We start from the raw sequence: 13,405 nt of genomic DNA on the forward strand, positions 1-13,405 counted from the left end.
TATGGACAGGCGAAATCCATTTGGGGTCCTTCAATTTCGAGGTTTGTTTGAATTTTCCGGGAAAGCCAAAAAGTAGGCAAAGGGCAATTCGTATTTTGAGTGGAAAAAGATCCGAGTATTGAGTGGAATATTTAGTGATAGAAATTTACATCGAGAACTTTTCAAAGATTGCCAAGAATAATGATTGATTGATACAAATAAAGGCTGATAAGGTTGTTTAGACTATATTTGATTTGCCAAAGTTTGAGTTTGAAATTTCCTGAAATTACGAAATACTTTAGATCTGCTCTCTTATCTGTAAAAACTCGCAAATCATGTTAGAAATATGAAAAACAAAAATGTATAGATGTCTATAATTTATTCCTTTTTAGCTTGGCAGAGATAATCTATCATTTCGTAAACAATATTATAACAAGTACAGGGAAAACTGTCCGGAGTGGACACCCACTTGTTCTGTTATTGCTGTCCTCTGAGAGATCTTTCACTGTATTCCCTCATTTCCATAGAAATTTCACTCCCACATGCAAATGTAATTTGTTTAATGTATTTTTTTTCATACTTTTATTTTTAATTTTTGTTATTGTTGTTTTCTGTTGTATTCCCATTCTAGGGTCTGCACTTGAGAATGATTTTCATTCTAATCCACTCTAGAAATACTGACGCTGCTCTCGTCTATCCCACTATCTTTCCGTATATACATAGCCATTTTATTCTCACCACCATTCGTCATTATCAGTAGGTCCTAGAGATGGGGGTTTTAAGGCACGAAACGAACAGTTATAAAAACTCGTGAGAACTTACCAACTCCCATGGTATATTTTCTGTAGCACCTGTAGTATTTTGTTGAAGAACACAAGTTTTGTACCTGCGAGGCTGCTACGTGTCACGCACACACCTCTACGGAGACTCTTGAAATATTTTCAGATAGCTTTCGCGAGAAGCAGCGTTGAGGAAGCTTTACAGTTGCCCGTGGACGGCCGTGCCTTCAACAATAGTTTCGCTCTTGCTCCGCTTCTGTTCCCGTGAAAAGTAAAAACAACATGCAGCGCGTTTTGAAGACCGGCGGCGCACTGTTGCGTTCGCAGAACAAGAACTTTGCCGCAGCTGTGGCCCACTACTCCGCCCTGCCTCAGCCCCAGACCACCCCGGAGGTGCTCTACACCGGGGTAAGTGCGCAAATGAATAATAATACGAAAAGTGAAAACGCGCTTATCACAAATAAGAGGAGAAAAAGACTGCAAAGAGCGTGCCAGCATGTTTTTGACTTGACCTTGAGCAAGAGCCGACTGCAGCTGATATCGCTCTGCATGTCGCTCTCTCACTCTCTGAGTTAGTTTCCTTCTCATTTCTAATGCCCTATTAACGCAAAATCAGGTTTTAAAGTTTTCAAGTGTTGTTTTCCTTCCCTTTTTGGGCAAATAAACAGCGGCTGGCTTCGACCCGCAAAAACATTCAGCTCACGTACACACCATGTATAATGCTTATCAGTGGCGTAAAATCTGCTTAAAAGTCCCAGCTGTAGGGGATTACGACAGGCTGGCGAGCCCAAGCGAAACGTTGGACCGGCAAAAAATAGACAAAGGAGAATCGAAAAGCAAAAACAGTCGCCGGCTGTAGTTGTTGTTGGGACTAGCTACAGCTGCTGCCTATGCTGCTTTTGCTTTTGTTCTTGTTGTGCACGCCGCAAAGTTTAGGGTATTCAGGGGATATAGTATGTACATGTTGAAAAAAAAGTAAGAAGAACAATTAAACCTTTGAGAGCATACTTTTTTTCTTGCTGTGGATAATCCAACAAAATTCAACAAGCTGTAGTATTCTGAAACCAGAATCTGATGACCTCATCATACATCTGCGACTGATTTTCTAGGGTATAAAAGCTGCGACGCATGCTGCCGCCCTGCTGGTGTTCTCTCTCTCCCCTTCATATGTGATTCTTGCTGTTGCGTTATTTTCCCTTTCTTAGTTATGTCACAGCGTCGCCAAATTCTTGCCAAATGTTCTCTCAATATCGCTCTCCTCCTCTTTCTCTCAGTAGCGCTCTATGTTTTGCGGTTTCTTTCCGCATTTATTGTTTGTATGCTCATGACGCGATGGAAATTTGCATAAATTGTACGATTTTACAAGTTTGCTCATGTTTTTTGTGCCTGTCGCGGCAATTAGAGCCCAGCGTTCGTTAGATTTAATTGGAATCGGTGAGGGGGGAAAGGGTGGTTTGGTTTGTGGGCTCGTTCTGAACCAAACCAATGAGTATTCCCATACAGACATGGTAGGGTATTTGAAATAACGCCAACATATGGGAGTGCAAGCGCCATAAGAGGAGAGGGAACGACAATCTTTCTGAATATTGATTGGAAAATTATTATATTCGTTAAATATTAAGAATAAAATATTTAACTGAATTAAAATTTGCCTTCGTAGATTTATGATCATTTTATTAGCAATAAAAATATACATTTTTATTTGCTTTCATACAAAATGTCCGCAATTATTAATAGATCTTTAGAAATATGCAAAGTAAACATTTTGTAGAACGAAATTTCGATTCAATGCGAGATATCCTAAAATTTTAGTATGTTTGCCATCAACAGTCTACCCGATGCCTCAACCCACATAATACTTTCTTATCGGTTGATTCACACTTGGTTTATGGCATATTCCATGCCTTATCACCAAAAACAAGTCTCTTAAGACGGCCATGCCCCCAGCTTGCTATGAAAAGTCTATGCTTAGCAGATAACATTATTTTAAATTTAAAAAAAGGGGCGGCAACCCACCAAACCAGTTCGATCGTCTAGACTATTCGCAGACATGCTTAGATTTACACGTGTATGTTTTACCAAGCAGTCTCTACTTTTGTGGCCTGACGGAAAGTTTTATATATTCGAACGCGTGAGGCTACAGATAGATTCCATTGTAAAAATAATAATAAAAGGTACTACATCTTAGAGAGATGGCGTGCTATGTGGGGCCTCATTTCATTTCAATTCTAATCAGTTAGCCGGTAAACGTTTCTGATTACAACAATAGTGGATGGAGGGGCATTATCTCTGTAGGTAGTCCACATGCTAACTGAACGATCAGATGATTATTCAATTCTGCTACCCAGCAGTGCGGGGGCTTATCAAATTGAGGTGCGGCATTCATTGAAACGTTGTTATATGAACTGAAATGCAATAGTATGCCAGAATATGAACATGATATGGCCATAAATAAATGTACGAGTACTTCTGTGTTCTAACCACTATCTCCTTTGCAGCTGTTCATCAACAATGAGTGGCACAAGAGCAAATCGGGCAAAACATTTAAGACCATTAATCCGACCACAGAGCAGACCATCGCTGAAATCCAGGGTGGCGATAAGGAGGATATCGATATTGCCGTGAAGGCTGCCCGCTCGGCATTCAAGTGAGTATCGGAGTGGTGGTACATCGAATGAATAATTTGTAATTTATGAATATTTCTGGTACATCGCAGGCTGGGTTCACCATGGCGCCGTATGGATGCTTCGGAACGCGGTCGTCTGCTCTACCGCTTGGCGGATTTAATGGAGAGGGATCAAGTCTACTTGGCTGTGAGTTCTTAGATTAAAGCAATCACAGTTCAATGTTCAATAGTAATCGAGTCTTCTCTTTTGCCAGAGCTTGGAGACCCTGGACAATGGCAAACCCTACAGCATGTCCTACAATGTAGATCTCCCAACGGCCATCAAGAATCTGCGCTACTTTGCCGGCTGGGCCGACAAGAACCATGGCAAGACCCTCCCCATGGATGGTGATTTCTTCGCGTACACCCGCCACGAGCCCGTGGGCGTTTGCGGTCAGATCATTCCCTGGAACTTCCCCATTTTGATGATGGCCTGGAAACTGGGACCCGCACTGGCTACCGGCAACACCATCGTCCTGAAGCCGGCCGAGCAGACCAGCCTGACGGCACTGTACATTGCGCAGCTGGTGAAGGAGGCCGGCTTCCCGGAGGGAGTGGTCAATGTGGTGCCTGGTTTCGGTGGAGCCGGCGCTGCCCTGGCCAATCACGCAGATGTCGACAAGGTGGCCTTCACCGGATCCACGGATGTGGGAAAGCTCATCCAACTGGCATCCGGCAACACGAACCTTAAGCGCGTGACCCTGGAGTTGGGCGGCAAGTCGCCCAACATTATCCTCTCTGACACGGACCTGGACTACGCCGTGGAGACGGCCCATTTCGGCCTCTTCTTCAACATGGGTCAGTGCTGCTGTGCCGGCTCTCGCACCTTTGTGGAGGATAAGATCTACGACGAGTTCGTGGAGCGCAGTGCAGAGCGCGCCAAGAAGAGGACCGTGGGCAATCCCTTCGATCTGAAAACCGAGCAGGGTCCCCAGGTCAACGAGGAGCAGATGGATAAGATCCTTGGCATGATCCAGCAGGGCAAGCAGCAGGGCGCCAAGCTGGTGGCCGGCGGTAGCCGTCCCGATGGCCTTCCCGGCTACTTTGTCCAGCCAACGGTGTTCGCCGATGTCCAGGACAACATGACCATTGCCCGCGAGGAGATCTTCGGGCCCGTCCAGCAGCTGATTCGCTTCAAGAAGCTCGACGAGGTCATCGAGCGTGCCAACAACTCGGAGTACGGCCTGGCCGCCGCTGTCTTCACCAAGGATCTGGACAAGGCCAACTACATTGTCGGTGGACTGCGTGCCGGCACTGTCTGGGTGAACACCTACAATGCCCTGGCCGCCCAGGCTCCCTTCGGAGGATATAAGATGTCCGGCCATGGCCGTGAGAACGGCGAGTATGCGCTCTCCAACTACACGGAGGTCAAGAGCGTCATTGTGAAGGTTCCACAGAAGAACTCCTAAGAAGGGACTGTCCTGGATAGGGGTTTATTCCGTTTAGGTGCTCTAAATGCCGATGTCAACCTCTATGGTTAGCCTTAAGCTCACATTTACTCGATCTGAATGTCTATATAGATTGATTCGTAATCTTTGGCCAGTTTCTGTGTTTTTTCCATTCGGTTAATTTCTGTTTAAGTGTAAATCTCTTTTGAAATACAATATTTTTGAAGAAAATCTTAAAGATTCTGTAAGAAAACTGCTTATCGTTTCAGAAAGCACATTAGATATTAAAGTCTATCCACCTACGCTTCTTTTTCCATCCATATTCTTGCCCCATAATTTCCATGTTCACATTCTCTGTAATCTAGTGGGTTTTTATGTGTGATCCCATGTACGAGGATGTATTCGGATAGCTTCTTGGCATGGTTTATGGCACACTTTGAACCGAATGTCATTATTTTGCTTATCCACCAAACAACAGCCAGGAAGTGCAAACAAAAGCCACACTGAGAGAAATATTGATTGCTTTTGCATACAGAAATACTCTTGCGAACAAGTGAGCGCAACAGACAGGATAGGGAAGGAAAAGCAGAGAAAAACTAGCAGAGAAATAAGCTTAAATTTATTTGCATTTATTGGCATTTTCCTCCGTTTTGTTTTAGTCATACGTGTATGTGTATATGTATGGGTGTTTGGGGGATTTTCTAGGACACAGCAGCACCAGGGACATCCTGGGCCTGATCCTACAGAGAGAGAGAGAGATAGATATGGCGTTGTGTCCATTAGATTGGACAGCAGCTGAGCGTGTCAAGTGCTTTGCGGTTGCTTTTGCTTTGCTTTTGGCTGCTGGGTAAAAGTTTTCCTCTTATTTTCCACTTTGTTTTCCGAAATTGAATAAGCGCATTTGTATGCAATTTATTTAAAATTTGTATTTCAATTTTTACAATGCCAGCAAATTGCTTTTACACCCCCCACCCCACACCGACCCTAACTCCGAGCCATCAGGAAATGCATTACGAAACGCAGGGGCCAGAGAGTGCAGAGAGAGTCGGTGGCTTGATTTATTTATGGGTTAGGGGAGAAGTCCTGCAAAAGTTTGCATATTTAAGTGACAACCGGTGTATGGCTCTCTTTATATAAGAGAGGAAACACTCGCCCACTCTTAATTAATTGTGTATGATTTATGAATGCATTCATGAATTTTTTGAACAATTTTTCCCATCCAAAATTCTTGGTAATTCTTTTTAAACGGTTTCCACGGACACACTCATTTTTTATGCCATTTGAATATATTTCACACTTAATTCGATTTTTGCTGCCGTGCTCTCCACGCGAAACGAAGTGGAAAAATTTCTATAAGCTCCACACGGCGTATACGCAATTATTGTATTCCAACTTCTGAATTCTCTTTTCTTCTTTTTTTTTCGGGAGCTGGTATAAAGTTATTTTAAATTGATTTTCGCTTGGTATCCAGCCAGCATTTCATACATATTCAAATATGGAAAAACTAGCAAAGCAAAAAGCACACAAAAAAACTGGGGAAAATGCCAGAGAGTGAAACGAAGAGAAAAACTGTTAAAATTGCAAATGATCCATGGGGCAATTTTAATACCCCCGAAAATGGCAGGTGGCCAAGAAGTGTGTGTGTGTGTGTGTGTGTGTGTGGAAGTGGGTTAAGGGATGAACAGTAACAGGACAGGCCAGGACAGGAGTAGGAGTGGATAAGGGATAGGGAATGGGAATGATGATTGCCAAAAAGCGCAGCCGTGCGCATTGAAGCGCGTGCACAGGTGCGCTCGAGCGTTGTAGTTTTTAGTTCAGGCTCGAGTGCGGGCCATAATTGAAAATCATTTCCCAGAGCGACAGAAAGAGAGAGAGCGATTCTGCCATCCTTTGGTTTAATTATCCTAACGCCGAGGACCGCAAAAAAACTATAATTCAGAATTTGCACTTCATTTGAAAAGGCAGCAGCCAAAAGGCGTCCGTCCCAATTTGCCACAACATTCTCCTTACCCCCACCACACGGCGCTTGGGCTCGGGCACGGCAGACCAAGTGCCCGGCAATTCGACTTTATCGCAGTGTGCACACTCGATTACATTGTTATGAGAGGCAGAATGGAATGGCAAGGAGTGGAGATGGTGATGCCTGAAGAGGCCTGAAGAGGCAGTGCCAAATGGCTAGAAAAGTAACGAAACGAAACCCATTGGGAGACGGGCAAGGACCAACCCATCAGCAAGAACGGCGGGTGTCCCATGCCAACACTTTGATCATTAGCCGGAAAATGGCCATGGACACGGCGCAGATAAGCCAAAAGGACAAATAAAGAAAAAAGACCAGTGAAAATATAAAAAAAATCTGTAAAAAAGCAACGAGAGAGCACAAAATATTAGAAAAAAGAAACCACTAAAAATCTCAAAAGGAAAAAGCGCATGGAAAAAAGGACCAAGGGAGGAGGAGGAGTGTAAACAAAAGGCTTATGGGGCAGAGAGAGGAGGGTAAAGGAAAATAAAGGATAAGGGGACAGGCCTGTCAGGGATTAGCAGTGTAAAGGCAGATCAAGACATTTTCCTAGTCATCCCCTAGGAAAAGTAAAAGCAGCTTAAATGCCACCCCAAAACCTACAATCCCCAAAAGTAGGCAACACAAAATTTAAACTTTTCAAGTTCGTGCGTTTAAAAACGCGCCAAACTGTATGAAAAACGCACCTAAACCGCTAAGTATCCTAAAGTGAAAAATTGAATTCAGATAAACGCACACACAGCTACACACATACAGATGCACACAATTGCACTGCACTTAACCCAATAAACTGCCTATAAAAGGCGGCTGTTGGATGTGTCAGCACTAAGCGAGGAATCCCCTGCCCTTACAGCCGCCTCGTCTCCCCCTTCATTCCACCGACTGCCAGAGCGCACTCGCCTTTCGCTTTTCCGCTTTCCCTATTACCTAAGCTAAGCAGGCTAAATGCTTTTACAGACACATTGCCATTTTATGGCTGTAATGCGATTTAGGCACAGTGGAATGGAAGATCTACAAAATGGGATGAAAATTTATGAAGAAAAAGCGGAAAATATTACAAGACTAGAGCAAAGAACATTATGGCTCGAAGTAGGGGGAACAGCTCGATAGTTCCTTCGATAATTATCGATAAAAAGGTAATTTTCATCGATTTATGGAAAATTGCATTCAATTTTATGTCTTAATTTCTGAGCGAAATGGGGGATGTCTTCTCTTCCGGAACATACTCAGAATTTCTTCAATTTTTAAGCACATACATCCTGCGGTTTTCCTCCACCGCATCAGATGCTATCGATTTTCACACCACATCCACACTAATCGCATGAAAATGCGGCAAACTGCTGTTCCAGTCGTGAGGTAGAAAAATGTGGCAGTGCCGCAGAAGCATGCAGCAACATGCAACAACAATGGCAGCGGCAATGGCGCAATAGCAGCAACAGGGATAACGATGACGGCTTTTGATGCCACTTCAAATGGAAACGTTGCGAGGAGGCATCATCCTCAGGCGGCGGCTCACATTCAGTTTCAGGCTCGTCGTCGTCGTCGTCTGCCTTTTGTTGTATGGCATTTCTAGCTTTGCCGTGCCCCTCCTGCCCCACGGCCTCTGCCTCCGGTTACACATGTCGCAAAATGCAAGAGGCAGGCAGGCAGTGGGGCAGCAGCCCGTTCCCTGTGTGTGTGTTGTGCCCCCCGCGTTTTTGTGTGCCGCGCGAGAGTCCGGAAATGTGCATAAAGTGGAAGTGTATTGCGCATTGGCGTGAGAAAAGCCATTGATGGGTGCCCCTTCCCCTCCCCCTCCCCCGCTGCTGCTGCTGGCGGGCATTGCCGGAGGCGCCACAAAAACCGAACGCAGACTACGAGCAGGCACTGCATCATCGCCCATCAACATCGCCATAGTCGTGGCTCTTGGCTATTAACTTGCTCAAATATTTGCTTAGGCAGCCGCGCTGCTGCTGCTGCTGCTGCTGCTGCTGCTGCACTAGACGCTAAAAACAGCAAACAAAGCCAACACAAAGCAAACAGTCAGAACACGGAGCCCGACACACAAAAAAAAAGAGGCCAAAATGAGCGATAGCATGGAGCATAGAGCGGCGAAAGATGTCGTCCTTTGGCTGGCAGGATGCTAGAAACATGTACAAGTATAGCTGCTTAAAAGCAACAGCAGTCCTTGTCGTTGCATCCCATAAAAAGCGAATGGCTAAAAAGGTTTGGGCCTCGGGAGTGAAACATTAAAGCCAAAGTCATCCAATCATTCAGAGCCCAGGGATCTACGAGTATTTGACATTGCATTACATGGCAAGAAAAGGAGCTCTTATTTGCTGAGGTTTCTCAGTGGTTCGATGGGTTTGATAAATGCTTGTTTCTTGTTCTTTAAACTTGTTAAAAAAATAAAAATGTTCATCCTGGAATCAGGCATTTTCTGGTTTTCGAAGCATAAATAGATCATTCTTTAAACTTAAATTTCTTGCCCTCGAATCCCGTTGATACACTCCATTTCCAGTCGTCTAATAAGGCCCCCTAACTCTTTACTCTCCCAAAAGTCAAACGAGACCCCATAAAAGCCACCTTCAAAGCAGTCTTTTTCAGCCGAAACAAATTGAGCCATAACTCCTGATTCCCGGAAAAGGGCCTAGGATGAAACAACATGGAAATATAGCTGAGGACTTTGGTCTACAGGTCTGCCAGGGGAGGAGTCCCTCCCCGTGGGAGTCCTTTGTGGGGCAAGATGTAAGAACCCTTTTTAATTAACTCGCACAAACGCGCGAACAAAACGCGTTCGCGAGTCCCAAAGCAACAACAGAAAACAGGCTTTGAGGGGAACGAGCCGGCAAAAAGAAAAGCTTGGCGTGGCCCTTTCCTGTCCAGATATCCTGTCTACCCCGTTATACATTTGTTCTGGCTTTAACCCACTGGCATCTTCCAGCGTCAGACATCCATGAGTTTGTTGTTTATTCGCCTTCTCCCTTCAGCTTTACAAATTGTATTTCAACGGTTTCGCGCTTCATTAAAATTGCTGTTAAAATAACACACGCAACGAATGTTCAACGAATGGAGAGGAGACAAGAGCAGCTCAAGCCGAGGCAGTGGAGTGTGATGGGAGGTGAAAGGGAAACCCTTGCACAAGGACGCCTAGAAATAGCTAGAGATATGTTCATACATCCACACTGGAAAAGAACCCGCCTGCTTAGCTGGTACTTGTGGGAAGCGCACAGAAAGGGGCTATAAAAATACTGAAAAATATACCAACAACACAAAAAATACTACAAAATAGACTCAGGGAGGGAGAAGATTGCTTAAGCACCGTTTTTTTCTCAGTGTATGTTTGTGTGGCAGCCTGACATGGCTTTACAATATGATTTTGTGGTTCTGTTCATTTTTTTCGTGGGCCTGGGCCTGTTTCTGTACCTTGCTCTCTGTTCCTATATGCGCCACGCATTCAACGTGCACCAACACGCACATACAGGACCTGTGCCTGCGAAAAAAGTGTGCGGAGAGAAGGTTAATTTAACCCTAGAATGGGAATGGGCGGGCAGAGTTCCAGAAGAGTTTTTCGGTCTCGGCCTCTGTGGAGTTTAGGTGCTGTTCTGCTGGCAGTTTGAAGAGTTTACTCAACAGAAATTCATACACTGCTTGTGCAGAACTTTTTCGGATAGTTAAAAGTTAAAAGTATATTTGTGTTTCAATTAAGAGGTTAAGTTTGTCTTCACGCAGAGGAAAAAAATGGAGAATCAAGTATTTGTGTGGCTTATTTCTCATTTGTGGGTTTATTAAAAAGGAAGCTCGTGGAAGAAATTGAATGTTGGGACTATTCTTTTTAGTTATAGTCGTGAATAGTCGTGGATTGTTTTGTGGCATCTCTTTTATCTATCAAAATCCTTCAAAGAATCCCCATCAAAAGTTGTTAATTTTCTATTTACATAAATTAAATAGAAAATTTCCACAAAAAAGCGAAATGTTTGATCGTCATCCTCATTATCTCTCTCCGTATCGAAACATTAGATCTTCCTAACCTTTTGTCGCGGGTGAGACAAGAGAAAGTGTCACCCGAATCTCACACCTCGACACCCAAAAGGGTTAAAAAGTGGCCCAATTTTTTGTGGGCTGTTCCCCAGATCTCGTTTCATTTTCACTGTTTATTTATTTTATGGCCCTTTTTCTGCTGAAGTTGGCTAAAAAAAAATGAGAGCGCCAGTCCAAAAGAAGAACCAGAAAATGTTTTCCAATTTCGGGGCACAGACCACAGACGCATCCATCCGCCCTGCCCACCCTTTGGAGGATGAACGCCTGACTGAGTGACAACAACGGATGGGGCACGATGGATGGCGGGGCCACAGATGATTGGTCGGAAATGCGGGGGGGTAAATAGGCAGCGGGAAATTTCGGGTCCAGCCTCCGAGTATATTAAAAGCCAAAAAGTTAATGAAGCGTTAGGCGGAGGGGCATGTGGCACGGCATGGCATGGCATGGCATGGGGCACAGAAGCCACAATAAACATAAAACAGCAAAAGAGCAGGAAATTTATTTATTACTTTGCTATTTCCGACCGGCCAGCTCTCCCTTCTCTCTGTCCTCTATAGAGTCTCCATTTTCATTGTTTTTCTTCTTAGCCGCAGAGAAAAAAGGAAAAATTCGAGTTGCTACTTCAAGCTTTCATCGCCTGGATGCCAGGACACGCGCGCAGCTGTTGATTTTAAATTGTTGTATATTGTACTTGTTGTTGCCTGTGGTTTTGTCAGGTTCTTTGCCACACTCTGCCCCTCCCGGTGGGTCCTCCTGCTTTGTGTCTGTTGGTTGTATTTTTGTGTGGTCCTCCTTTGAGGCATTGTCCTGGGCACTTGCTTCTAAGCGGCCTGCTTGAGGCCGTGCAACTGGCACCTACATTTTCATTTTGCTTGTGGTTTCACTTTTACTTTCATTTTTGGCGCAGAATGCTTGTCAGGCTATAGTCATTCTCCGGGTTTAAGGGGCAGTGGAAGGAAATTAAACCCAAATTAAATTGTAGTTAACATTAGACAGAAAACAGGGATTAAATCAGAACAAAAGGTCCCACAAATATTAGTTTAGTGCCATCATCTCGAAGATGAAATTGAGCGGAAGGCCGCAGCATCCATGTCATCCCTTTCTCTAATGGTTGATGCTGGTTTTATTTATTAACTGTTAAACTTTTCATTAGCCATTTCGTTTAATTCCCTCGCACACACAATGCCACCAGATTGAAGGGTGCCTGCAACAAAAGAGTGTGGATGCCAGGGGAAATACGCAACATCAACCTCGACAGCCAACACAAACACACAAACGCAAGCAAACAACCAGCGGCAGGCACTAAGGATAATGTATCTGTGTGTGCCGAAGTGGGAACTTTATTGCCTTTGCTGTGTGCGTGTGTGTGTATCTCAAAGATACAATCAGCGCGCAATTGTCTGCGTTGATGAGCTGCACCCCCCCCAGCCCCACCAAATACCCAAAATTCATTTCTGAAAAGAAACGAGAGATCTTTTATGACAAAAAATGCCGCGTAATCAGAAATGATAAGCATCGCATCGACGGAGAGATCTTTCCCCCCTCAAAGATGGTCTGTGTCTTTGGAATATATATTTATTATTTCCATTATGATTGAAGCAACATGAAAAGGCAGCTGATGATTGGTAATTTTTTACAAATTTCAGGGCATGACTACACGAAGAGGGCAACCTTTTAGGCATCTTTGGAGGAAGTCTTTCACAGAAATCCTTTTAGGTTTCCTTCATGGTTTAACTCCCATCTGATTATGCTGATTCGATTGATATTAACCAGGCTTCAATTAAGGCAAAGCAAACCTCATTATATTCTCCACATATGTTGCTATATTGTCAACCAATAATTCAGCTACAATTATCCTTCTCTATTGCAAATGAGGCAATCAAATTGGTAATCAAGACAGGCAGAAATGGAAATCAATTAGCCAATGGAAACCACTCTCCGCCTTCCAAGAACAAATACATCCTGGAGTATCCTCAAACTATCAATTAACTCCTCATTTAACCCCAAAAATAAATCTAAAGCTTTGTTTAAACCACAAGAAAAACATCAAAGGTATGCCGAAAACTCAACTCAAGTCAAGTTCTCTGGGAAACAGATCCAACAGATTCGCATTTCAATTGTTTTCCTTAAGAGACTGATTCCAGGAACAAATGCTCCCACCCCCACCCGCCACGATTCTTCCTTCTAGAGCCACAAGTATTTTAAACACAGCTCTGCCACAGTGTTCTCTCCTGTTAAAGGCGACACGAGGTTTTTTAAGGAGAAAAATAGCAAACAACTTACAGAGGAATATACTTACAATGGAATGAGAATGTATTCTATTTACACACACACATGCAGTTCTCTGGCAAACAATGCAAGTGTGTGTGTGTGTGTGTGTGCTAAAAACGTCGGCAAGCAGACAGCAGGCTGCCAGTCAGGCAGCAGCGGCAGCACAAGGAGGAGAAAGGAAGTCGGGGAGCCCGCATAAGTATGCTATGGAAAAGTGTATGCTAGTCCGGGGCCGTCCTAGAAGCAGACGCACACATACACACCGCCATTGCAGAGGGCTTAAACA

At 44.2% G+C, this 13,405-nt stretch overlaps 2 protein-coding genes and 1 long non-coding RNA gene across 6 annotated transcripts in view; 1 reads left to right on the forward strand and 2 right to left on the reverse strand.

The window, feature by feature from the left end:
- Nucleotides 1-13,405, reverse strand: part of Shawl (Shaw-like) — a 45,628-nt gene that overhangs the window by 19,977 nt on the left and 12,246 nt on the right. The window lies entirely within an intron of this gene.
- On the reverse strand, nucleotides 553-926 carry LOC117183973 (uncharacterized). Its single transcript, XR_004469109.1, has 2 exons — nucleotides 802-926; nucleotides 553-742 (listed from the first exon to the last, which is right to left on the reverse strand). It is a non-coding gene; the product is annotated as an uncharacterized lncRNA (long non-coding RNA).
- On the forward strand, nucleotides 949-5,049 carry LOC4818031 (aldehyde dehydrogenase, mitochondrial-like). The gene is made up of 4 exons (XM_001357214.4): nucleotides 949-1,166; nucleotides 3,257-3,405; nucleotides 3,475-3,571; nucleotides 3,639-5,049. Exons 1-4 carry the CDS (start codon nucleotides 1,041-1,043, stop codon nucleotides 4,830-4,832), a joined length of 1,566 nt encoding a protein of 521 aa, XP_001357250.1. The 5' UTR covers nucleotides 949-1,040; the 3' UTR covers nucleotides 4,833-5,049.

This window comes from Drosophila pseudoobscura, chromosome 4, assembly GCF_009870125.1.
Source record: "Drosophila pseudoobscura strain MV-25-SWS-2005 chromosome 4, UCI_Dpse_MV25, whole genome shotgun sequence".
Lineage (NCBI taxonomy): Eukaryota > Metazoa > Arthropoda > Insecta > Diptera > Drosophilidae > Drosophila > Drosophila pseudoobscura.

Coding starts and splice junctions, on each gene's coding strand:
- LOC4818031 (XM_001357214.4), top strand. CDS start 1,041: ATGCAGCGCGTTTTGAAGACCGGCGGCGCACTGTTGCGTTCGCAGAAC. Junction 1,167..3,256: donor CGGAGGTGCTCTACACCGGG/GTAAGTGCGCAA, acceptor TCTCCTTTGCAG/CTGTTCATCAACAATGAGTG. Junction 3,572..3,638: donor GGGATCAAGTCTACTTGGCT/GTGAGTTCTTAG, acceptor CTCTTTTGCCAG/AGCTTGGAGACCCTGGACAA.